Source organism: Osmerus eperlanus, chromosome 13 (assembly GCF_963692335.1).
Source record: "Osmerus eperlanus chromosome 13, fOsmEpe2.1, whole genome shotgun sequence".
In the NCBI taxonomy this organism is placed as follows: domain Eukaryota; kingdom Metazoa; phylum Chordata; class Actinopteri; order Osmeriformes; family Osmeridae; genus Osmerus; species Osmerus eperlanus.
In genome coordinates, this window is record NC_085030.1 from 18,101,433 (window position 1) to 18,126,227 (window position 24,795).

A 24,795-nucleotide genomic window follows, 5' to 3' on the forward strand; every position below is an offset into this window, starting at 1 on the left:
ATGAATGTATTAATATGATGAGAGGTCCAGTTCCTCTCGGCCTGCCGCTCCTCTCGGCCTGCCGCTCCTCTCGGCCTGCCGCTCCTCTCGGCCTGCCGCTCCTCTCGGCCTGCCGCTCCTCTCGGCCTGCCGCTCCTCTCGGCCTGCCGCTCCTCTCGGCCTGCCGCTCCTCTCGGCCTGCCGCTCCTCTCGGCCTGCCGCTCCTCTCGGCCTGCCGCTCCTCTCGGCCTGCCGCTCCTCTCGGCCTGCCGCTCCTCTCGGCCTGCCGCTCCTCACGCAGAGCAGAATGCAGCAGAACTGTTCCCGGAATCCCCTCGAGTGAAAGAGATGCGGTGGAATGTTAAAGGCCTCAGGCAACAACAACAAAAGCACACGGACAAAATAAAAAATCAGCAAGGCCAAATAAATATTTACAAAGAAGTAAAAAAACATATCAAAATATTATTGCATGGAGTTGCCACAGACTGCAGGTCTGGAAAAAGACCAATATGACTGCTGACCCACAGAGATAGACTAATACCTGTTCACAATTAATTATTAAGGTAATATAGCGGGATGGCCTTACAGTAGCAGTAGCAGTATACTTTGACACGTCTAATAGATCATTCACCTTCAATATTAAACTGTTCGGTTTTCATCCCGGCATCTTCTGTTGTTCTGCATGGCGACCTGCGGTGATTACGCGCACCTGCTTTATGAGCAGCACGTGCATAGGTTGGTTGACATCCGTTTTCACCGCAAAGTTCTCTCTCAAATGTTGGTGGATTTGTTTACTATGGCAGAAACTATTGTGCGGATGTCAGTCGTACTTTATAATCTGAACACTTTTCTTTTACTGCATCTTGTGATCTGTGGTCGATCCCTACGATCATCCCCTTCAACGAGAAACGGATTAAACAACTTTGCCGACTCCTCTCTCTTTCAACATGGAAATATATTATCCCCCCTTTTGAGGGCATTGTCGGAACAAGATGGAGAGCACTGGCGACATGTAGACCCAAACCCGAAGCAGCGAGCGGAGCCTAGACATGTTCGGTACATGAAAAGACTGTACAAGAAGTCCGTTAGCCAGAAGGGTGCAGCTGGGACTAACCCGCTGTTCAACACAGTTCGTCTCATAACCCCAAGAGACGAATGTCTCGAGCGGAGCAAAGGTAAAAAGGCCAGTGAAACCGTAATACAACACTTAACGTTAAACATTCTTACACTTAAATGAGAAGATATATATTCTTTGTTTATGAAGTGCATAACAAATGAATGTAATTATTGTGGCCCAGACAGACATGACTAAACAACACAGACAAACTGATGACAATGATCTGTTGCACTTAAATGTTTTTTCCATATTTCCCAAAAGAGATCTTTATGCAAGACCTCTCCTTCAACCTTGAGCAGGTGAGAGCCAAAGAACAACCTATGAAATCTGTGCTGCTCTACTCTTTTGAGCGCCCAAGCCTGGTTCCATCTGTCTGCCACCTGTCAGTGCAGCAGCAGCAGGCAGAGCAGTGCCCCCTCGGTCCCGAGGCACAGCATGCCTCCAGCTTTCTGCTGGGGAGGGGGCGCCGACCAGCGAGCAGAAGCAGGTGGGTAGAGGTGGACGTCAGCTCCTTCCTACTCCCCCTCGTACAGGCCCACCAGAAAGACATTCATCTCCTCATCAACCTGACGTGTGCTGAGGAAAGAGGGGTCAAGATGTCCAGAGGGGGCTCTGTGGAGATGACCCTGAGGTCACCGTCTCTGCTGTTATATCTCAATGACACCAGCGAGCGGGCCTCCCACCACCGGGCCCCCGTGCCAGATCAGAGGTCAGCAGGCTGGAACCGGTTTGAAACCCAGAGGGACTCCGAGGCAGAGCGCTGGGTGGGGCAGAACACGGGCCGGCTGAGGAGGAGTGCAACCAGAAACAGAGCAGCTAAAGCCAGCCTCCCCGAACTCAAGTCCACCTACGACTTCCCCACTAATGACTGTGCTTTGTACGACTTCCGGGTGACCTTCAGCCAGCTGAAACTGAACCACTGGATCATCTACCCTCACTGGTACAACCCCAGGTACTGCAAGGGAACTTGCCCTAGAACCATGGGCTTCATGTACGGCTCCCCGGTCCACACAATGGTGCAGAGCATCATCTACGAGAGACTGGACGCCTCAGTGCCAAGGCCTTCCTGTGTTCCCTCAGAATACAAACCCATGAATGTAATCACGGAGTACAACGGCATCATCACCTACAAGGTGTACGAGGAGATGATCGCTACTCGCTGTACTTGTCGCTAACATCCAAGAGTGACACAGTGTGACGACGTTGTTTTAGTTTTACAAGCATAACATACAACTTCCTGGCAGCTTTGAATACAGGAGGGATCCTCGTCGTTCTCACGTGGCTCACGTGGCTTTCACCGGAATCAGATATGCGACACTAACAAGCCAGCCTCAGTGATTTCATACATTGTAAAACCATCTTTGCGTGAAATTGTATTTATCTAGAGCAGATGCATTTACTTCATCCAGTGTTTTCTTTGCCAAGCACTGTGTTAAATACTGGAAAAGTTATTAGCAAATATTAGGATTAATTTTGCTTTTGTAGTGACGTGATGGCAGGAATGTTGTTAACACATATTTTAGTGCATCCGTCTTGTTTTGTTTTGCGATGTGGTGTTGCAGCTGAAGACACATGAAAATATTAGCAAAATGATTATGTTTAAAATATATTTGTTTATTTATTTTGGGTGGGGGGTTATCGTTTATTACTTAAAACACAATCTGCTAATTTTAAGTAGGCCAAATCTGTTCTGGACTAAATCTAAAAGTGGTTCCTGTTCTCTGACCGAAACACTTTTACATTTTATTCCTTGGGATTGCAGTTGTCTCATGGACAACCTCTTTTCATAACATCCAAAAAGAACGTTTCAGTGTGTATTTATTACCTTTGGTCATGAAATGGCTGCATACCAATGAATTTGTATTGACGAATTTAACTAACTAAATGCGTGTCATGAACTATTTATGCATCAAATGAATTTACTCTAAGCTCTTGTTCCGCTGCTGATTTTATAGGGTCTACTCTGTGGAGACTAGAATAAACAAACTGCATAGTTCATGTGTCTGTTGAAAGATTCTGTTGAAAGTGCCAACTGTACTATAATGTAAATGTGGTATTTTTCTGTCAATTGAGACTGGATAGTAACCCTAAAGTTTATTCCAAGCACAGCCAACTACAGATTGCCCCGTGAAGAGAAAGCATAGCCTATACCGTGCTCGTCCGCTCTCAGAATTATATCACAGGACGGTCAGGACCTAATCTTCTATGGGTTCTGGTTGTCGGATCGCATCCAACTGTTGAATGAATACACCATCTACTGTGCTGGAGTGTGAGCCCAGTCACTGCCTACCTAACCCTAACCAAAGAGTATGTAAGACTTATATACTATTTGACCTAACCTTGTCAGTCAATGGCCCTAACCCTGCGACTGGTTGTATGACGTGTACAGTTGGTTGCGACCGTGAGTGGGAGTCAGGCCGTGACTGGCCACTCACTCCTGCACAATAGGTGGCGGTGTAGGCACTCCTAAGTTGGATGCTTTCCACCAATCAAAGTTAAAGAAGAAGAAGAAGCCCTGTCGTCACAACAGTTATCCGCCATTACAAGTTCTTGCGGCTAAAGGTTAGTGATGAATGTTCTTTATTTATTGCTTACTTTATTTTAAAATGATATAAACTGCTACTTAATGGCGTAATTGAGGCCATCGGACTACACCTTTTTGCAATATAACTAAATGAACTTTGAGACTTCGTGTATTTTCGTGTGAATGTCAAACAAGGTCTCGAGGACCCAATGTTGCCTAGCTGCATTTTCTGCTAGCTCCTTGCGCCGTTCACAGCAATGTGTCCAGATAATCACAAACTATCGTGTTTACCTTAGCTAACGTTAGTCTTGTGGCCAGAATGTGTGTCAAATGCCACTTATCAAAAAATGACTTTCGAGACGTATATTACGTGGGCAATACTAGGCACCAAGTGGTCTTAGCCAACATTACTTACCATTATTTTTTTGCTTTTGTTTGTCTTGAAGACATTGATACGTACACAAAGCTAAAAATATAGGCTAGTGGACATGTTGTAGCAGGTACACTCATAGATATATATCTATGGGTACACTAGTGTGGCACAGTGCCATGCTGTCATGAGTCTCTTCCGCAAAGAACCCCAATCAGAACAGACTGCCCTTCTGCCCATGTCCCAGGCATGGACATGGATGATCACTCTGACTTGACTACAACTCTGAACTATGGTAGAAAGGTTAAGATAAGATAGTCAGCATAACTGTAGTTACTGTTATGCTGATTTGTGAGATGCACATGCTGCAGTCACTCAACTTCTATTGTTTTCAGATCAGCTCATCTCATCTGACATCATGGGTCGCCACTTTGGAGATTTGGCCAAGATCAGACATGTGATCACATACAGTCTGTCCCCGTTTGAGCAGAGGGCTTTCCCAAACTACTTCTCCAAGGGGATCCCCAACATGTGGAGGCGGTTCAGAGCCTCCGTCTTCAGATCCGCTCCCCGTGAGTTTTGTAGTGCTTAACTGTACCACTTGCTCAGGGAACTTACAAGTTATCTTATTCATATATATATCAAAAATACTACTTTTTTCAAATGGAAATCATCTTCCTTTTACCAAAGAGCTGCTCCTTATTTGATCAAAACACACACATGGAGTAAACATAACACGGCTGAATGTGTCGTTCATCTGTTTCAGCCATGATCATCATGTACCTGACTTATACCTGGGGGAACCATGTCCATGAGCAGGGCAAGAGGAAGAATCTGTCTGACTTTGAAACCCCCGAGGAGTAGAAGATCCTCTACTGACCTCCCGAGCTCCTGATGTTCATGTGACTGTGTGTTTCTCTAAGTAAAGATGGTATTTATCACAAACCTGTATTAATTTGGATGTATTATTCTGAGAACCACTCATGTAGACCTCTGTTTCCATAGAGATCTGCTGTCCAGTGTATATAAATGTTGGTGGTTGGACTGTATCTCCAGTTTGCCCGCACAGCAGGTCACTTGGTGCTACTGTTTGGGGTCATGTGGGATGGAGACTGTAAAACTTAAGCAATGCTACGTTGTTCTTTATTGAAGTAAACTGCAGTGTGTCAAGGCAGCCTTTGTCTGCAGCAGGGGTGTTGTTAGACCCTTTTTACTGGGGCACACGCCCCAGTATAAATCTGCTGTGCCCAAGTAAAATCAAAAGTTTGAGTTTTAACAATTAACTTTATTTGTCAATGCATTAATTTAGATTGATAATCCTGGAAAAATAAACACAATATCTCAATCAACGCTTGTAAAATCAAAGCAGTTTAACCGAAAACGCAAACCGATGCATGTCGCGCTCTTCTGAGCTTGCCAAATAGCCACTGCAGCACGCACACAGAAGTCCAGGTGTCGGACTCGGCACACAAGTCAGAATTGATAGGGTAAGAAAACATTACACAACTAAAAGTTTCTAAATGATAGACTTACCAATTATCTTATTTTGACTAAAACATTAAAACAATATTACATGAAGCTCGAAAAAACAGTATTTGCACTCAAATGAATGCGAAAAAAGTGTGCACTCGCACTAACTATTGATGTCTCTGCCAAAGCTGATATCAAACTTCCTTCCTTGAACTGTGTATATTGGGTTAACCCTCGTGCTGCCTTCGGGTCACATGACCCAAAGGTTCATAACGAACCATCGTTGTGTTTACCCAATTTTACCCAATACAAAAACAAATTAAAATAATTTTCTTTTAACCTTTGCAATGTGGGGGGTCTGAGACAGCCTAGCTGTTAAAAGAAAATGCTTCACTTTGTCTTTGTATGCGGTAAATCTGTCGCAATACGACGGTGGGTCACAATGACTGATGGGTCAGAATGACCCGAAGATAACACAAGGGTTAAGTAAGGGGAATTTCTATAGCCTAGTAGTGCATTGTGCGCAGCAAGCTTGAAAGAAAAAAAAGGGATATGAATAGGGGCCTGTGCCCCAGTAGAGTTTTATGTCTAACAACACCCCTGGTCTGCAGGTTAAATAATTGAGCGTGTTGGTAATTTATTATTTCATTAACCTAATATTTACATTTAGCAGACAAACTTATCCAGAGCAACTTACAGTAAGTACAGGGACATTCCCCCGAGGCAAGTAGGGTGAAGTGCCTTGCCCAAGGACACAACGTCATTTGGCACAGCCTGGAATTGAACCAGCAACCTTCTGATTAATAGCCCGATTCCCTAACTGCTCAGACATCTGCCCCCCTAATATGCAATAATGACTGTAGATGAAATAAATAATTGTTTAGGCTTTTCTTTTTTCACAGTCCCCGTGAATGTACATTCATGCCATGTCTGATTTCTATGATAACCTACTGTGGTTCTCAACCCTGGTCCTCAAGTACCCTGTCCTGCACGTTTTAGATGTTTCCCTGCTCCAACACACCTGATTCAAATGAATGGGTCGTTATCTAGGTATGCAGAAACCTCTGCAGGAGTAGTAGCATTAATCCTTTTTAAAGTAGTTGGTGGTTTCATGCTAATTATTTCAAATGATTTAAAGGTGTTTACAGATTTTAGGCTGAGGTTGAAGCTAGCTTCATATATCATAGCAACACCACCACCTTTCTTTGATACACGAGGGATGTGTGAGTACGCAAAATCCGGAGGCGATGCTTCATTCAGGGGGGAATAATCGTCAGGTTTTAACCAGGTTTCGGTGAGTCCAATCAAGTCCAGGCTGCATTCAGACATCAGATCATTAATCAAAACGGCCTTTGTGGATAGAGATCTGATGTTTAGGAGCCCGACATTCCAGTATGGGTTTTTGGCAGCTTTAGATGTAGATAATTCTTCTGAAAAGGTGGCACTGTCATCAGAAAACTTAATAGGAAGAGCAATGGGGGAGCAAGGCTGAATACATATTAAATTGGTATAATTCCTAATAATTGAAGGCCGAAATTTAGAAAGAGGGCGGGGGACCGACACCGTCTCAATGGGAAAAACGACATCAGCAACCACACTGGCTACACTACAAGCTAGGCTATCGGGTCCCCAACAGCTCACAACATACCTATCAGACTCTCTGAGACTGTGGCCCGGCTTGTTCTAGTGAGTGTCAGGCCTGCTCTAAAATAGCTTCAATATTCCTAGACAATAGAAAAGCACCTCTCCAGCTCGGATGGAGCCCGTCACTTTTCAACAAGCCAGGTTTGGCCCAGAAACAAGACCAATTATCTACAAATCCTAAACCCTGTTCTGAGCAGAAACAAGCCAACCAACAGTTAAGAGAGACAAGTCTGCTGTAGATATCGTCAGTCCCCCTAACAGGTAGTGGGCCAGAGACTATTACTTGATGCCGACACATCTTTTGAGCAAGGTCACATGCCCGAGCTATATTAACCTTTGTGACCTCTGACCGCCTCAGCCTAACATCATTGGTGCCGACATGAATGACAATATTCTCATACCTATCATCAGTGCGTGAGCCATGTGCCTTAGCTTGGGCCTTTGCCTTAGCCCTAGTGCTAGCCAGCACCCTAAGATTACCTTCTATGTCGGTAGCTCTGGCCCCAGGTACACAGTACACAGGTTATCAATTGTGATTGGAGCGAACCTACAGGAGGGTGTTGCTCCAGGAGCAGGGTTGGAGGGAACTTACAGGAGGGTAGATCTCCAGAAGCAGGGTTGGAGCGAACCTACAGGAGGGTATCTCTCCAGCAGCAGGGTTGGAGTGAACCTACAGGAGGGTATCTCTCCAGGAGCAGGGTTGGAGTGAACCTACAGGAGGGTATCTCTCCAGGAGCAGGGTTGGAGTGAACCTACAGGAGGGTATCTCTCCAGCAGCAGGGTTGGAGTGAGCCTACAGGAGGGTATCTCTCCAGGAGCAGGGTTGGAGTGAACTTACAGGAGGGTATCTCTCCAGTAGCAGGGTTGGAGTGAACCTACAGGAGGGTAGATCTCTTGCGGTGTCGCTTGATGTGTGTTCTTCCTCCCCCAGGCCTCCCCAGGCGAGGTCAAAGCAGAGAAGAAGTCAGACCAGCCTCCACAAGCTAAGAAGCCCAGAGTCAAAACAAAAGTCCTGGAGCTTCCAATTGAAAACAGCCCCCAGTGGCAGCTTGCTGAAGACATGCTCAATCTGTTTGTAGAGAACGAGGTCGGTAACAACAGACCGGTTACCCCCCATCTTCTCTCAACTTATTTTCCCTGTGTTGTTGTCAGGGACAGAAGCAGGGTTTGTGGGTCTCTGAAGGAGAGGAACGACGCCAAGAACTACTTGGAGGAGTACGTGTACGAGATGAGAGACAGGCTGCACGGGGCGCTGGAGAAATATGTCACTGAGGCTGTGAGTTGTGGGAGCTCTTCCTATGCTTTGCTGCATCTGTGGCTGCCAGGCATGTGACAAAAAACGTATTTTTCCTTTTTTTTTCATCTCTCAGTTGCTGACCAAGTAATGTTTTGCATTTATACAGTCTTTGTACATTTGACAATTTTCAGAGATGATCCTTACAATTATTTGTTACATCATGTGGTTTGATTGTAGGATCGAGATGCATTGTCATTGAAACTGGAGGACACAGAGAACTGGCTGTATGAAGATGGAGAGGACCAGCCCAAACAGGTTTACATCGACAAACTATCTGAACTCAAGGTAAGCACGCTCCAGGAACCCCCGCACAGCGCTGGGTCTGCATGGTCCTATTAGCTGGTACTAGTCACAGCACATGCAACACAATGCTAGATGCAATTTCCAGAACATGTTTAGTTTCAATTTAAAACAGCTCAGTATTTTGTAAAAGCTGAATATTCTAGGGTCACCCTCTCTGCTTATAACAGCGAGAGGAGCACTGATTAGTGTTGGGGTTGTCCCCTGGAATGTTCTGGAGAGAACTGCTGAGAGCCCATGTCTAGTATAGCTCCTTCTCTCTGCAGAGGTCTGGTTATACAGTAAATTGTACCTGGTGTTGTGTTTGCAGGGTCTGGGCCAGCCCATCCAGGAACGCTACCAGGAGGCAGAGAAGATACCCAGGGCGTTCAACGACATGGGCAAACACATCCAGCAGTACCTCAAGATTATTGAAGCGTATAAAACCAAGGTACAACACACAGGGATGTTAATTTCTAACCAGGGATGCCCCCCCATCCCCCCCATTTAGTTATGTCTGTTTTTTCATTCAACTAATCTTCATTCCAAGCTTTCCCGAGGGCCACGCTTCTAGTCAGTCCCTCTTTTTCCCCACTTTGACGCCCCTGCTTACATCTTTCATGTGAATTTTGAAGCTCTTTTACTGTGTGTACTGTTTCTGACCTGTGTGTCTGTGTGTCCCGCGAGCTGCAGGAGGAGCAGTACGAGTACCTGGAGGAGGCCGAGGTAAGCAGGGTGGACCGGCTGGTGAGCGAGGCCATGGTCTGGATGAACAGCAAGATGAACCAGTAGAGCAAGCAGAGCCTCATACTGGAGCCAGCAGTCAAGGTCAAGGAAATTCAGGCCAAGACCAAGGTGGGTCAAGGAGATTCAGGCCAGGAAGTTGGTTTTACAGATATTACGACTCAGCATCCTTGTCCTGCAAACTAGATCCTCTTTCGTGACCAGAGAGCTGTGTTGTGTCTCCCCCTGCAGGAGCTGTTCTCTGCCTGCAGCCCGGTGCTGAGCCGGCCCAAGCTCAAGGTGGAGCTCCCCAAGGACGACAAGCCGGTGGGCGAGCAGAACGGCTCTGTTAACGGGCAGGGAGACGGAGCCCAGGGGAAACCCCCGCCACAGATGGCAACCCTGCCTCAGAAACCACGGAAACCAAGCCTGACATGGTCCTTGACTAGGCAGGCTACCCCCCACACCCCACCCATCCCCCCTTCCATCCTGTCTCTCCCCCCCCCCCCCCCCTTCGGATCAAGACGCAGACCATAGTTGTACCAGAGCTAGTGAAGTGTTCCAGTTGGCCTAAATATGGTTTAAATACTGTACTCTGTTGTGTGCTCTCTAAACCTTTGGGTCAATGTCACAATTTGGTTTTAATAATCAGAATCAGAATGGGATTTATTCGCCATGAAAATTTGCACAGACAAGGAATTTGCTTTGGCAGGAAGGTGCATACAATAAACATATACCTAATTTTTTTTTTTAAAGTCACTGAAAATCGGTATTTGTTTAATTTTTTACTTTATTCCTTATCATACTTTGTGGTGATTTTCAAAATAACTTCTTCCAAAGAAACCAGTCCTTTTTAGTGTGACAGAATATAAAAAAGACAATTTCTTTGACATCAACATATTGGTTGTTTTGGCCCGTCGCCCCGCCTCTGCCGCTGTGCTGGACTCCGGTCCTCCGTCATGTGATAATAGTTCTCCCGTACCTCGCGCACTCCTTGATATCTTCCTGATTCTGCGAGAAAGACGGGGGTGGATGAGCCGGATGCGGTAACAGGTAGGCTACGTTTAATTAATAGCTTTCCTTTTCACGAAACTGCAAATAGACCTGCCCAACAAAAAGACGCTAGTCCGAATATAACTATAACCATAGACAGTATTGAACCATGGCAAACTTAAAAAAAACTGCTGACCGTGCAAAAATAGAATGTTAAGTGTTGACAAATATTACGTCTCCTGAATTGTCGAGTCCCAACCCTTCCTGGGTCTAAAGTCTCTTAAGTGTTTGACGAATGCGATCTGTATCTCGTGATAACAGCTTTGTCCTTCGTTAACTTACTTTTAAGTTCATTCAGCACAATGAAGTTGATTATCCTCAGCAACTATGACCAGGCCAGTGAGTGGGCTGCAAAGTACATCAGGAATAAAATCCTTTGCTTCAATCCTGGTCCCGACAGATTGTTCACGTTGGGACTTCCTACTGGTAAGACACACACATTTATTCATTTAGCAGACGATTTTATCCAAAGCGACTTCCACATGCCACCGTGTTGAACACCGAAGCCCTGTAATCAGTGGCGTAGCTAGCAAGTGTTTAATAAGGGGGGGGGGGGGGCAGATAAATTCAGAATGTTATGTAGGGGTGGCACATTTATCAACATAGTTGATAGTTGAAGTTCAAGTGCGTTTAACTGCTGTATTTAGAAAAAAAAAATATTCGTCAATCAAATCCCCCCCCCCCCCCCCCCCCCCAGCCAACTCTGTGTAGCCCAATGACTATTCTGCTTTTAGTGTCTCTTTCTTCCTACAACAGGCAGTACACCGCTAGGATGCTATAAAAAGCTGATTGAATATTATAAGAATGGAGAAATATCTTTCAAATATGTCAAAACCTTCAACATGGATGAATATGTCGGTATGTGCTTCACCTATTTTTCTGCATAAAACCTTGTTCTTAATACAGATGAATAACAAATTTAGCCAAACTTACCGAGACCAGACTGACTAGGATGAATTGTTATCCAAATCGTACAGGACTTCCCAGAGAACACCCTGAAAGTTACCATTCCTTCATGTGGAACAACTTCTTCAAGCACGTAGACATTCGGGCAGAGAACACCCACATCCTGGACGGCAACGCGTGCGACCTGCAGCAGGAGTGTGAGGCGTTCGAGGGGCTGATCACTGCTGCAGGCGGGATTGAGCTGTTCGTCGGAGGTGAGGAGGATGGTCCTTCACAGCCCAACACCAGCCCTGCTCCCCTGGATTCTGTTCAGGCAGTTAGAATAGCATTTGTAATGTCTGTTGTTAAAGGCAGTTTCATGAGCACAATTACACACACATGCGCGCTAGTTATGAGTAAGTAAAGGACATAACAGCACAGTGACATCGTCTGCTATAACGTGTCGCTCCATGTCTAGGCATCGGGCCGGACGGCCACATTGCCTTCAACGAGCCGGGATCCAGTCTGCTATCCCGGACGCGGGTGAAGACCCTGGCCAGCGACACCATCCTGGCCAACGCTCGCTTCTTCGACGGGGACCTGTCCAAGGTGCCCACCATGGCTCTGACCGTGGGTGTTGGCACCGTCATGGACGCCAAGGAGGTGAGGCGCGACGCTCTAGCGTGTTCCTCTGACGGGTCAGACGTTTGTCCCTGACACTGACCACTAACACGCAGTCAGAACTATGCACTTCTGGTCCTTGATTATCCTGCTTTACTTTTTATATGTACTATTTGTTTGTCGCTTTAGATAGAATCGCTCTGCTTTATAAGGGATCTAAAAGCATTCCATCTGTATCATGTGTTAATGTGTGTTTGGCGGCCAGGTGATGATCCTAATCACAGGAGCCCATAAGGCCTTTGCTCTGTACAAGGCCATTGAGGAGGGCGTCAACCACATGTGGACGGTGTCGGCCTTCCAGCAGCACCCGCAGACCGTGTTTGTGTGTGACGAGGACGCCACGCTGGAGCTCAAGGTCAAAACCGTGAAGTACTTCCAGGGTGAGAGTTTCACAGCACTCGTGACAACACTAGAAACATGAGAACACCAGATTCTCTGGTGAAAGAGCTATCTTGGTGCTACAAACCCTAAATCTAGATATTTTTTTCTTTCTTTTCAATCTGCTGTAAGAAAATACAGGAGCTTACAATGTTGGAATGAGGATAAATTAGCTTTGGTTTGGAAACAAATTAAATTGAAGACAAGTCTGAAAAGAAAGGAAATGTAAATTTATGGGTACTTGGGGGTGTTTACTACTTCATGTGTTGTTTTTATTCCTAACAGGAATGATGCATGTGCACAACAAACTGGTGGAGCCTCCAGTCTGAGTGAGCTGGGATGCTGCTTTACGTTTCTGTGTCATTGTCTGTTTTTAGGCCTACTATTGAATGACTGTACTTATATGTTGGTCAATAGTTCCATTGCTGTTTCTTTATGATCACATGAACAAATTATTCAATTTGAAACAACCTTGCTTTTGTAAGTATTTGTCCTTTAAATAAAATAACTTTGATAGTCATTCTTAAGTAATTATGTAATCATTTACATCTCGGTTGATCTTGTTACGTCTTTTGGTGTTGAACCAGTCAGTTGGTCTCAATCGGTCACATGACAGTGCGAGGGAGGAACAACAAGCACTCTCGTCTAGACTTTAGAAGAAGCGATGGCCGACCTGTGCTAGTTTGCTGTCAAGACTACATTTACGCACCCAAATTGAGAACTAAAGTGATCAATTGAAAGTGATTGAATCTCGGACGTCATGGCAGAGCAAGGCAGCAATGTTCGTTATCAGGAGGTAAGACATTGTTTTTAGTGTTAGACTCTCAGCTTGCTCGCTACCTAGCTAGCATGTTATCGCAGTACAACGAAAAAAACGGGTTCTGACATGCCAGTAAGTCAGCCAAGCCAAGCAATGGCCCAATTGCAATTATGAATGCAGTGAAGATTTAGCAAACTAGCAACTCACCAAATAGTTTTTCTAGTTTGAAGCCAGCTATAAGAATTATATCGGCTGCTTTGATGCATTATTGAAAATCACTCGTTCGTCACACTGATCGTTCGGTTTGTGTTTTGTTTACAGACTGGGCTAGTGCGTTAGCCTAACTAGCTGCTGTGCTAGGAGTGCCCATTCAGATAACGTCCCACCCAATATTTTCGAGATAGTCAACCGCAGATGTAGGTATAGGTGTCTGTCCTTTAATTCGTTAAAATGGCCAGATTTTACATAATAGTCTAAAGTAGATTCTAAACAGGCAAATTCTAAGATCATCTCTTGTCGTTTGTGTTAGTTTCATTGGATGTTAATAAGGGGTGCTCTCGGGAAATTCGTAAAAATTTCACTTGATAATAGCCATCTACACGAACCTGGAATGGTACTATCGAGCCAGAGTGGGAATGGTCCATGGGATACGAATCAGTACTTTTGTAGTAATTGGTGTTATTACACATTATAGACGAGCTCTGCCCTCCAGTAAGTGGTTACCCTGTCCTCTCAAGTAGCGTCAAGTGTATCTTGTCTTCAGTTGTGAAAATGCTTGTATCAAGTAGTGTAAAGTCTTGTCTGTAAGACTGTTCTGCAGTAGTGTAAAGTGTGCTCTGCTGTAGTGAAAGTATGTTCTGTCTGCAGCTGGTGAATGAAGAGGAGCCGGGCGTGTCTTCCCAGGAGGCCGTGGGGCTGGACGCTCCCCCGCCCTACAGCAGCGTCACAGCAGCCAACGCAGGTCGGTCCCTCGTCACCTGGGAGGGGCTGTCAACCAGAAATACTTTTAGATAATCACTGGGAACTATATTAAGATTCTTTTAACTTAATATCATGGCAGGTAAAGGTAGTTCTGCCACTTAAATAAAGCCATTCAGTAGGTGAGCTCTTAAACCAATCACGTTTGTTGGAAGTGTGTCACAAACACTTTCTTGATATGGTCCTAGTCCACCTTTAGACCTCAAGCAACATCATCACTTCATCTACCCTGTTAAAGGTTACTCATTTTGACATCCTTAGTTTAGTACTTGGCTGTAAGATAAGGTTTCACTTTAAAAGGGTTCAACAGGACCAATGTTGATCAGTTATATCACCTTTCAAAAACCTGAACCAGAACTCAGACCCTGGCCTTCCAGAAGTTTTTATTACCTGTAGCTCATGCAGCTTCCACTCCTCCACAGCTTTCTTTGACTACAAGGAAGATGGCGGCCGGTTCCCCAACCCCCCGTCCTACAACGTTGCCACCACACTGCCGTCCTACGACGAGGCGGAGCGGTCCAAGGCCGAGGCTGCAGTGCCCCTGGTGCCTGGCAGGGTTACGGTAAAGCTCTACCGGGAACCTCTCGACTCTAGTTTCTGTTCTACTCTCAGGATTCTACTGAAGATTTGTTAGACTTGTAATACTTGTAACACAACGTGGTAGGGTTGGGTCCTGAGGTAATAAGCTGAAATTGTTGTCTTTCTGCAGGAGGAGGACTTTGCTCCCAGGGATGAGTTTGATGATGCTGACCAGCTCCGGATCGGCAACGATGGCATCTTCATGCTCACCTTCTTCAGTACGAGTCCAGAACAAGCCCTACCTAACATATCAACAATATGTTAACATTCTAACACAACATTTACGTTTATGTAACTTCAGATGAAATCCTGTTTTAATGTGTCACTTGGCCTTGCATTGATGCTTTGTTAGCTGTGACCAGCAGCTGTATAGCTTGGTTGGGCTGTCCTCAATAATGTTGTATGTGGTCACAGCTATTGTGGATTTGAGTTTGTTAGTGAGTGTGATTTGTCATCTCCCTCCAGTGGCATTCCTCTTCAACTGGATTGGGTTCTTCCTGTCCTTCTGCCTGACCACCTCGGCAGCCGGACGCTATGGGGCCATCTCTGGCTTCGGCCTGTCACTCATCAAATGGGTCCTCATCGTTAGGGTGAGGTGTTACACCTCCATCTTCTCACCATCTAGCCTAACCCTTTACATAGAAAGTCAATGAAGTTCATAGTTTTAACACCACTTCGGTAATCAGAGTCAAGGGAACGGTCTGTTTACCAGACGCAGTGCAACGTAACCACATCTCAGCCAGTGTTGGTGTGGCATGGTGCAACAGTTTGTATGTAACGGGTGTCATTATGTTTTCCTCACAGTTCTCCACTTACTTCCCTGGATACTTTGATGGGCAGTACTGGCTGTGGTGGGTGTTCCTGGTTCTGGGTAAGTGTGACGACCAACAGCTGCCTTCCGTCCACAGGATTGTAGAGTACCCTCTACTCAGTGGTGGAGTCTTGAGTCTTTGACATGCAGATCAAGACACTGTACACTGCTTCGGATAAAAGCATCTGCTAGATGAACATATGATTGCAGAAGTAACACATTATGACCTGCTCTGCTCCAGGCTTCATGCTGTTCGTCAGAGGGTTTGTGAACTACTCCAGGGTGCGCAAGCTGGCCGACCCCTCTTACGCCACCCTCCCCCGCACCAGAGTCCTGTTCATCTACTGAAGGTGATGTACCCTGTTAACCACCTACCCTGTTAACCAGAGATGGGAGGTACTTACTTAAGTAGATTTTTTCAGAAAACTTTTTGCTTTCACTCAAAAAATAACAATGGTTAAAAAATGGTTTTGAAAGGTAGAAAACATATTTTTGAAAGAAAGTTTCTAAAAGACTCTGCTTTTTGTATTTATGTATTAATATGATGTGAGTTCCAGTTACCAGCATGACACTAAAAAATTTAGTTTTAGTTCTTCAACTTTTACCGGAGTCTTTTTAAACATGAGTATCTGTACTTCTACTTGAGTGGAGTATGGGTCCCAGAGCCTCGCAGTGGTTAGATCCTTATACAGTGAGGAAAATAAGTATTTGAACACCCTGCTATTTTGCAAGTTCTCCCACTTAGAAATCATGGAGGGGTCTGAAATTGTCATCGTAGGTGCATGTCCACTGTGAGAGACATAATCTAAAAAAAAAAAAATCCAGAAATCACAATGTATGATTTTATAAACTATTTATTTGTATGATACAGCTGCAAATAAGTATTTGAACACCTGAGAAAGTCAATGTTAATATTTGGTACAGTAGCCTTTGTTTGCAAGAGGTCAAACGTTTCCTGTAGTTTTTTACCAGGTTTGCACACACTGCAGGAGGGATTTTGGCCCACTCCTCCACACAGATCTTCTCTAGATCAGTCAGGTTTCCGGCCTGTCGCTGAGAAACACGGAGTTTGAGCTCCCTCCAAAGAGTCTCTATTGGGTTTAGGTCTGGAGACCTGCAGCATATCAAGGCCAGAACCTTGATATGCTTCTTACGGAGCCACTCCTTGGTTATCCTGGCTGTGTGCTTCGGGTCATTGTCATGTTGGAAGACCCAGCCTCGACCCATCTTTAATGCTCTAACTGAGGGAAGGAGGTTGTTCCCCAAAATCTCGCAATACATGGCCCCGGTCATCCTCTCCTTAATACAGTGCAGTTGCCCTGTCCCATGTGCAGAAAAACACCCCAAAAGCATGATGCTACCACCCCCATGCTTCACAGTAGGGATGGTGTTCTTAGGATGGTACTCATCATTCTTCTTCCTCCAAACACGTTTAGTGGAATTATGACCCCAAAGTTCTATTTTGGTCTCATCTGACCACATGACTTTCTCCCATGACTCCTCTGGATCATCCAAATGGTCATTGGCAAACTTAAGACGTGCCTGGACATGTGCTGGTTTAAGCAGGGGAACCTTCCGTGCCATGCATGATTTCAAACCATGACGTCTCAGTGTATTACCAACAGTAACCTTGGAAACTGTGCTCCCAGCTCTTTTCAGGTCATTGACCAGCTCCTCCCGTGTAGTTCTGGGCTGATTTCTTCCTTCCTTAGGATCATTGAAACCCCACAAGGTGAGATCTTGCATGGAGCCCCAGTCCGAGGGAGATTGACAGTCATGTTTAGCTTCTTCCATTTTCTAATGATTGCTCCAACAGTGGACCTTTTCTCACCAAGCTGCTTGGCAATTTCCCCGTAGCCCTTTCCAGCCTTGTGGAGGTGTACAATTTTGTCTCTAGTGTCTTTGGACAGCTCTTTGGTCTTGGCCATGTTAGTAGTGGGATTCTTACTGATTGTATGGGGTGGACAGGTGGCTTTATGCAGCTAAAGACCTCAAACAGGTGCATCTAATTTAGGATAATAAATGTAGTGGAGGTGGACATTTTAAAGGCAGACTAACAGGTCTTTGAGGGTCAGAATTCTAGCTGATAGACAGGTGTTCAAATACTTATTTGCAGCTGTATCATACAAATAAATAGTTAAAAAATCATACATTGTGATTTCTGGATTTTTTTTTTTTAGATTATGTCTCTCACAGTGGACATGCACCTACGATGACAATTTCAGACCCCTCCATGATTTCTAAGTGGAAGAACTTGCAAAATAGCAGGGTGTTCAAATACTTATTTTCCTCACTGTATGTTTATTGTTTGCATATTCCTGCCACAGTAAATTCTGTGTTTGTGTAAACCTACATGGTGAATAAACCGGATTCTGATTCTCAACTGAAGAGGGTTTAATCTTACAGATGAGTCATGGTTTATGGCAGGGGTGGGGAACCTTTTTTCTGCCAAGGGCCATTTGGATATTTATAACATAATTCGGGGGCCGTGCAGAATTATCAACTTACAAATTTGCCTGCTATATCTAATCAAACATTTAATTAACTCACCCCTAATGTGATGGCTGGAACTGCTTCTCTTTGGTGAGGTTTGTGATGTTAGCTGGCAGGGCCGGATGCAGCCTGCTTTGACTGGGGGTGCAGTGAACATTCTGGGCGGGTATCATGATTACGGAAAGGGATCGTATTATTTTTCAAATTGCTACCATTTTTGAGACTGCTTATCGATCCGAGTGTTAATCAGGTGCAGAGCCAGGCGTTGTAAACATTCGGGGCTCAGCTCAAACCTAGGACGTATTCTGGGTTTGATTTGATGCTAAAAAGGGAATTCCACACAATGCAGAGCACGCAAGCGAAATATTATGGTATGTTGGTACACAACGCTGCGGGCCTCCACAGTCCTCCATATATTAAAATAGTGCTGCTGCCCGGCCGCGACCAACGAATAATGCAGCTAATAATACCCACACAATGCACCTAATAATATGGTGCCTGCAGTGCCATGGGGGGCAGGACGTTCCCCACCCCTGGGTTATGGGATGGGTATGGCTCACAGGGTGGAACCCCCATGTATGTTGCTTTGGATAAAAGCGTTGTCATTATTATTATTAATTATTATTACATTATGTACCATTTCCAATGTCATGATTATTACTCTATTTTCATTATTATTATTATTATTTACCAGTTCAGGGTTTCCGCAGAAAATTTGTAGAAAGAAAAAAAGTTTATTTTTTACGCCGTGGTTAAGGCGGCAGGCGTGTGTGTTGCTTAGGCGGCCGGCCGCCTTAACTGAAAAGTGCTGTGGGAAACCCTGCAGTTCCATGTGAACAAGACTGTTATTGAATAAGCGTGTTTCCTCTTCATGCAGCTGCTGAAAGCCCGGAATCTGTAATCTGAATCTGAATGATCTCTTGTATGTTGAAAACAAAAACATCAACTCTGCAAAAGTCTGAAACCAAACTCTCATCACACATCCGCTGGAAGACAGCTCCAACATTCAGGAAATAATTGTCACTTTTTTTTGGGGGGGGGACGGGGACGACACCGTATTCATGGATGTTGATAAAGGTGGTAGTTTGTTCAACTTGTGTACTCATTAGTGGCAAATGTTGCTATTTACATTTGAAGTTTGTAATACTGGGTGATGCCTTATATCAATTGACGTTGGCATCCCAGCATGCACCTGCCCAACAGTCCTATGTACAGTTGATGGAACACCACCAGTAGCCCACGGGTCAGGGTACACAGTTACTAACATTACCTACACCTTACAATCACTTCAATGATTGAGTCTGCTATTCATCAATCAGTGCTCTCCACGTAGACATGTACAGAGTATAAAGACCTTATTTTTCATGATTTAGTCATGAACTGATCTCTGTTGCAGGTGACCCTAATCCTGTGGGCTTGAAGTAGTGTTGCCTTGTTGTAGCCAGAAGTGGGCAGTGTTCTTTGCTACATTTTTTATGAGTTTTAATGAGCTCTTCAAGGTCAGTAATGGGAGGTGGTCTGTAGGCATAGTTATGTCTTGAGATGGTGTCTTTTTTTTCCAGGCACAGTAGAACACATTGTTAGAATACAAGTGATGTCTGTGTGCATCTCAATTTATGATTCGTAACCATTGTTTTATTCAGATTCATACTGATTTGTATGAAGGGATCAGAAGATGTTTATTTTTCTTATGTTTTAAATGGATTTACTGTTTGGGGAGGTGGGGAGGGAGTGTGTGTAGAAGTGTAATAATCAAAATATTATCAAAGATTGTTGTAAGCAGGTGCACTTTTAGATCATACCAACTAAACCCTGGGGATTCTTCCTCTTGGTCCTCCAGAGTCCCAGAAACATCATCCCAAACCATGCAGAAACATCATCCCAAACCATGCAGAAACATCATCCCAAACCATGCAGAAACATCATCCCAAACCATGCAGAAACATAATCCCAAACCATGCAGAAACATAATCCCAAACCATGCAGAAACATCATCCCAAACCATGCAGAAACATCATCCCAAACCATGCAGAAACATGAACTTTACCAATGGGTTAAATTTATTCATTAGCAGTTCACATTCTTAAAGGTTAGTGACAATGACACTCAATAGGCTACTATTACTTTGTCTTGATAATTATGAGTAATGATTTTGGATCCATTAATTGTCGTTATGGATGTTTTCAACATGTACAAGCTAGCTGACTGTCCCAACCGGTGGACCAGCCCTGGGTGATGGCCCAGCTGCAGCCAGACCCACACACCCCTAGTCCACACAGTGCTGTTGCATCCTTATGGTTTTGTTATGAGCTGTTTAAAACTGTAAAAAGCTTAATGTCTAATAAATGTAACTTTTAAAGTGTTCATCTGTCTCTTGAGTCCCTCTTCAGATGTTCCTAAAATAATGCTTTCAAGACAACGTACTGTGTGTAAATTGGTAGATTTTATTTGGGTATTATGTAAATCTTCTCTTTTAAGTTTAGTTGCAAAGTGTAGTCTGCCCTTCTACTTGAATGAAGGGTGTGTTTACTTTTGCCATCTCTGCATTTATATAAATTTACATTTAGTCATTTAGCAGACGCTCTTATCCAGAGCAACTTACAGTAAGTACAGGGACATTCTCCCCGAGGCAAGTAGGGTGAAGTGCCTTGCCCAAGGACACAATGTCATTTGGCACGGCCGGGAATCAAACTGGCAACCTTCAGATTACTAGTCTGCTTCCCTCACCGCTCAGCCACCTGATGATTCATTCATGTATTCATTTGATTAATCATGATTTGATAAATTACAGTGAGCAACAGCAGCACATTCATGTTTTGAGTAAGCAGCAAATAAAAGTACTGTCAGTAAAAAAACAAGTACTGTGTCAATAAAACAACCAGTAGCGACTGGTCATTAGTGGCAGCCAATCAGACAGCCAATCACATCTGGCAATTCTCTTGACCTGTTGTCAACAGAAGGAACTGCAACACAATTGTTATTTTTATTTCTAGACGATTACTTACTATAATTTCTTATCTATGAATATAGCATCTTCCTAAATTGCATATAATTTGTGTAACGATTTTATTTTATGTTCATCGGTCGCTGCTTGAGACTGCGTTCTGCCGATTCGAGTTTGCAGTAGTATTAGAGCCTGTTTAACCCTTGTGTTATCTTCGGGTCATTCTGACCCATCAGTCATTGTGACCCACCGTCGTATTGCGACAGATTTACCGCATACAAAGACAAAGTGAAACATTTTTTTTTAACCGTTGGGCTGTCTCAGACCCCCCACATTGCAAAGGTTAAAAGAAAATTATTTTAATTTGTTTTTGTATTGGGTAAAATTGGGTAAACACAACGATGGTTCGTTATGAACCTTTGGGTCATGTGACCCGAAGGCAGCACGAGGGTTAAGGAATGCATATTAGACATTCTCTGGTAGTAGGCTAAAGCTTAATTTATACTTAGGTCGAGGACACTTTTGAAATGGTCGCCGACGAAAAAAAAAAAGTGTCGCTCAGGCTGCTGCATTTATACTTCGGCAAACAGTCGCCTGTGCTCAAGGTTCGCGTGACGTAAACATAATCATTTTACCGTTACATTCATTGCTATGGTTACATTGTTAACGCTTTGTAGCCATGGTGATCAATCGGAGAAACTGACTATTTTAATTTTTCACTATGTGACGACATCAGCGCCAGTAGAAATTTCTCCTGGTAGGCGACACTTCTAAGCGACAGTTAAAAGTGTCGACCGAGACGTCATTTCTGTCGGCGACCTTTTCAAAAGTGTCTGCGACCTAAGTATAAATTGGGCTTAAGCGTAAATGTGGGGCTAGCCCCTCTCTCACAATTGCAATGTACATTGTACGTGTGAAAGTGTTAACACACATGCTCAGAATTTTAGTGTGATCAATGTAGATCACACGAATTTGATGCCAAGTGGGGCTGGCAGCCGGTACAGCGTCATTTTGTATTTCAGACCTGATTGGCTGTCTGTCTGTCTGGCGCCAACATTAGTCGGCAAGAAGAGCGAGGGTAGATTGTATTACATTTAGTCATTTAGCAGACGCTTTTATCCAGAGCGATAAGAGCTAGCTTGTTAGCTTCACAAACGCCAGATAACTTGAGAAAATAAATAAAGTGGATTTCATACGCGAGCACCGGTTATATAACCTTATAAACCCTTAATTTGGAGGAGAAACTTGAAGTAAAGCGACTTCGTGCCCATCAGCCACGGGATATGTGTGGAGGCATGTGGAAACCCGTCGGATGTCGCGGCCGCTCATTGTTGGCTATAAGCCATAAAATATCGAAAATCGTTTTCTGTCAAAATTGAGATTTTTGATGTTTTGTATAGTTAACATCCTAAACTTAATGGTAATTTACAAAACGTATATGATTACTTATGAAAAACAGTTAGATTCAACGGTTTTTGGACATGTTAGCTAGCAAGATTTTCAAGCCATGTCAAATCGAATTTTGAAACGGAGTGGAATCTTTGAATGCAGTTTTCTCCCTTATCACTCTTTGACACAGGTCAACTTTAAAATGATGAAACTTTAGTTGTGATAAAGATATCTGAGTGATTTAAACAGATTTGTATTCAGTAGAGTTGGTAGTTTGTAGGAGAGTTTTCCTTTCACATTGTAGTTTCCAAATATGTATAAAACCCAGAAAGTCAAATTTTCACGATGTGAAGGGTTTCCGCAGGCCGCCACACATTGTCATCACTCCAACTGCTGGTATAAGTAACGCAGGTTTAACGTGGAGTGTTTTTTGAAGAAAAAGTGTAACGGTTAGCATACCAAAGAAGGCGCCTGTCTCTTCAAGTGAGCCCTCAGCCTTGGTGAGTGAAAACATTTTATCATCCTGCCTTTGTGGTGCTGGTCCGTGCATTGGTCATGTTTGTGCTGGATCGATAGATGGTGACGAGTGTCGGTGTATCCATTAGGGGTGCAACAATTCAACAAGCCCAGGGTTCGGTTCGGTTTTTTGGGTCACGGTTTCGGTTTGGGTTGTTTAGCAAATTAAGGAAGAAAAAAACATTACCATTTCAGTGTTCTCTCTGTATTTTCGGTGTATTTTCTGTATATCCGGCTTAGAAGTGGGAGGTCCCGGAGCCCAGAAGGGGGTTGGACTCAAAACGGGGGTTGGAGGAAACCGAAAAAAATACACTGCCTAGCTTCTCTGACTAAAAAAACCTGCTTGTACATCAGGTAAATGTATATTTTAATTTCAGAACATGCACTGCATCGGTGTGGAACGTTTAAAAAAAAACCTGCAACAATCGTTTTTACAAGCAGCAATTATCCATCCTATTCTATTGAATTAACCAAAAAACGAATTTTGTTGTATTTTGACATTTTTCAAACGAGGCTAACAGCTAGCCTACTCAACCAACACAAGCGCAAGTGTCACTTGAAGCGTCTCCCCCTCTGTCTTAACCTGAAAATTCACCTCAAAACGCATCGAAAATGCAAACACAAGATGTTTGTGGAACTTCAATGGGGAATAAAGACTAACAAGACATATAACAACATTTAACACTACACAAACAGTAATTTATTTTATTCATTTAGGCAAATCATTTTCCATAGTGACAAAGGTGCCGTATCCAATAAAAAAGGTTCCGGAATAGCCCTGGTTAGCATACTTTACACGTGCCTAGCTTCGTATGATTTGCCTATCTCAAGCGGAAAGACAACTTTTTAGGGATACAGATCCATTCTATGACAACAACCTTAAATACGCATGGATACTAGGGGTGCAAAACCGAACCGAGAAAAACGGAACCGTTCAACACATGTAAGCCGCGGTTTTTCGGATCTACTAGAAAACCTATTTTTTTACACAACCGAACACCCACAGAGCAGTGTTGCCAGCTTAGTGACTTTCTCGCTATATCTGCCGATCTTTCCAAACCCTCCTGGCGACTTTTATGTTGTTGGAGACTTGCTGGTGTTTTAGAGACTCTGACATGAAAGCACGGATCGCAGAACTGTCCTCAACGAGCAGCGGGTGCTGCCGTGAGCTCCTCCGCCGTCCCAAAGCACTCACAGGCGGTCAGTCTCATTATAGAGTCAGGTGGCTGAGCGGTGAGGGAATCGGGCTAGTAATCCGAAGGTTGCCAGTTCGATTCCCGGTCATGCCAACTGACGTTGTGTCCTTGGGCAAGGCACTTCACCCTACTTGCCTCGGGGGAATGTCCCTGTACTTACTGTAAGTCGCTCTGGATAAGAGCGTCTGCTAAATGACTAAATGTAAATTATAGCCTCGCGCAGCACCACTTCTTTCCTTACTGAGGAGTTGGCAACACTGCCAGGGCTGCCAACTCTCACGCATTGGCCGTGAGACACACGCATTTCAACCAGTTCACACGCTCTCACGCCACACTTTGTATTTCTCACGCTGAGAAGGCAACGCCAACCAAGTAGTTCTGCTAACGTTGTAAACAGTAATGGACGAGGCGCAGGGGAGGGTTGCTTTGTACGCAGCAAAATTTTGGTTGGCCCCACCAAATCTTACTCCAAGGTTTTTTGAAAAGTTGGCAGCCCTGACTTCGTTGTGGCCTTCAGTGGTGTGAGCTCATTTCTGTTCGCGTATGGCTCTGTAGGCACATTGGTTCTGAGCTTGGTTGCATTCCTAATTTAGGTTTGTAAATGTGACAGTGGTAACTTTACTTGTGTGTGAGAGAGAGAAGGCGAAAAATCTCTCTCTCTCTCCCCAGTATGTGTACTACTTCTACACCTGGTAGAAGCAAGCCGCTCTGTCGTTAAGTGTTTTGTGG

General features: G+C 44.3%; 5 protein-coding genes across 8 annotated transcripts; all 5 read left to right on the forward strand.

Annotated features, from left to right (window-relative positions):
* Positions 1-662: 662 nt before the first annotated feature.
* Positions 663-3,095, forward strand: gdf9 (growth differentiation factor 9). 2 transcript variants are annotated; one of them, XM_062476120.1, is made up of 3 exons: positions 663-1,154; positions 1,358-1,395; positions 1,489-3,095. In XM_062476120.1, exons 1-3 carry the CDS (start codon positions 755-757, stop codon positions 2,269-2,271), a joined length of 1,221 nt encoding a protein of 406 aa, XP_062332104.1. In that variant the 5' UTR covers positions 663-754; the 3' UTR covers positions 2,272-3,095. The 2 variants fall into 2 exon arrangements, with proteins under 2 accessions (XP_062332104.1, XP_062332103.1); XM_062476119.1 differs by having other exon boundaries at positions 665-1,154; positions 1,358-3,095.
* Positions 3,096-3,509: 414 nt separating this feature from the next.
* On the forward strand, positions 3,510-4,935 carry LOC134031980 (cytochrome b-c1 complex subunit 8). 2 transcript variants are annotated; one of them, XM_062475724.1, is made up of 3 exons: positions 3,510-3,658; positions 4,391-4,562; positions 4,757-4,935. In XM_062475724.1, the coding sequence occupies exons 2-3, from the start codon at positions 4,409-4,411 to the stop codon at positions 4,852-4,854; spliced, it is 252 nt and encodes an 83-aa protein (XP_062331708.1). In that variant the 5' UTR covers positions 3,510-3,658; positions 4,391-4,408; the 3' UTR covers positions 4,855-4,935. The 2 variants fall into 2 exon arrangements, with proteins under 2 accessions (XP_062331708.1, XP_062331709.1); XM_062475725.1 differs by having other exon boundaries at positions 3,601-3,658; positions 4,386-4,562.
* Positions 4,936-6,492: 1,557 nt separating this feature from the next.
* hspa4b (heat shock protein 4b) lies at positions 6,493-10,202 on the forward strand. The gene is given in 5 exon segments (XM_062475720.1): positions 6,493-8,380; positions 8,579-8,686; positions 9,012-9,131; positions 9,374-9,535; positions 9,656-10,202. Coding segments are annotated over 5 exon segments (891 nt in total). The 5' UTR covers positions 6,493-8,164; the 3' UTR covers positions 9,941-10,202.
* A 128-nt stretch (positions 10,203-10,330) lies between these two features.
* On the forward strand, positions 10,331-12,920 carry gnpda1 (glucosamine-6-phosphate deaminase 1). 2 transcript variants are annotated; one of them, XM_062475721.1, is made up of 7 exons: positions 10,331-10,456; positions 10,746-10,882; positions 11,213-11,314; positions 11,434-11,616; positions 11,820-12,004; positions 12,228-12,402; positions 12,686-12,920. In XM_062475721.1, exons 2-7 carry the CDS (start codon positions 10,759-10,761, stop codon positions 12,727-12,729), a joined length of 813 nt encoding a protein of 270 aa, XP_062331705.1. In that variant the 5' UTR covers positions 10,331-10,456; positions 10,746-10,758; the 3' UTR covers positions 12,730-12,920. The 2 variants fall into 2 exon arrangements, with proteins under 2 accessions (XP_062331705.1, XP_062331706.1); XM_062475722.1 differs by lacking the exon at positions 10,331-10,456 and having other exon boundaries at positions 10,744-10,882; positions 11,191-11,314.
* Positions 12,921-13,021: 101 nt separating this feature from the next.
* On the forward strand, positions 13,022-20,385 carry LOC134031979 (NEDD4 family-interacting protein 1-like). The gene is made up of 8 exons (XM_062475723.1): positions 13,022-13,196; positions 14,028-14,121; positions 14,561-14,700; positions 14,848-14,935; positions 15,183-15,307; positions 15,522-15,588; positions 15,770-15,878; positions 18,899-20,385. Exons 1-7 carry the CDS (start codon positions 13,161-13,163, stop codon positions 15,874-15,876), a joined length of 657 nt encoding a protein of 218 aa, XP_062331707.1. The 5' UTR covers positions 13,022-13,160; the 3' UTR covers positions 15,877-15,878; positions 18,899-20,385.
* Positions 20,386-24,795: the final 4,410 nt, after the last annotated feature.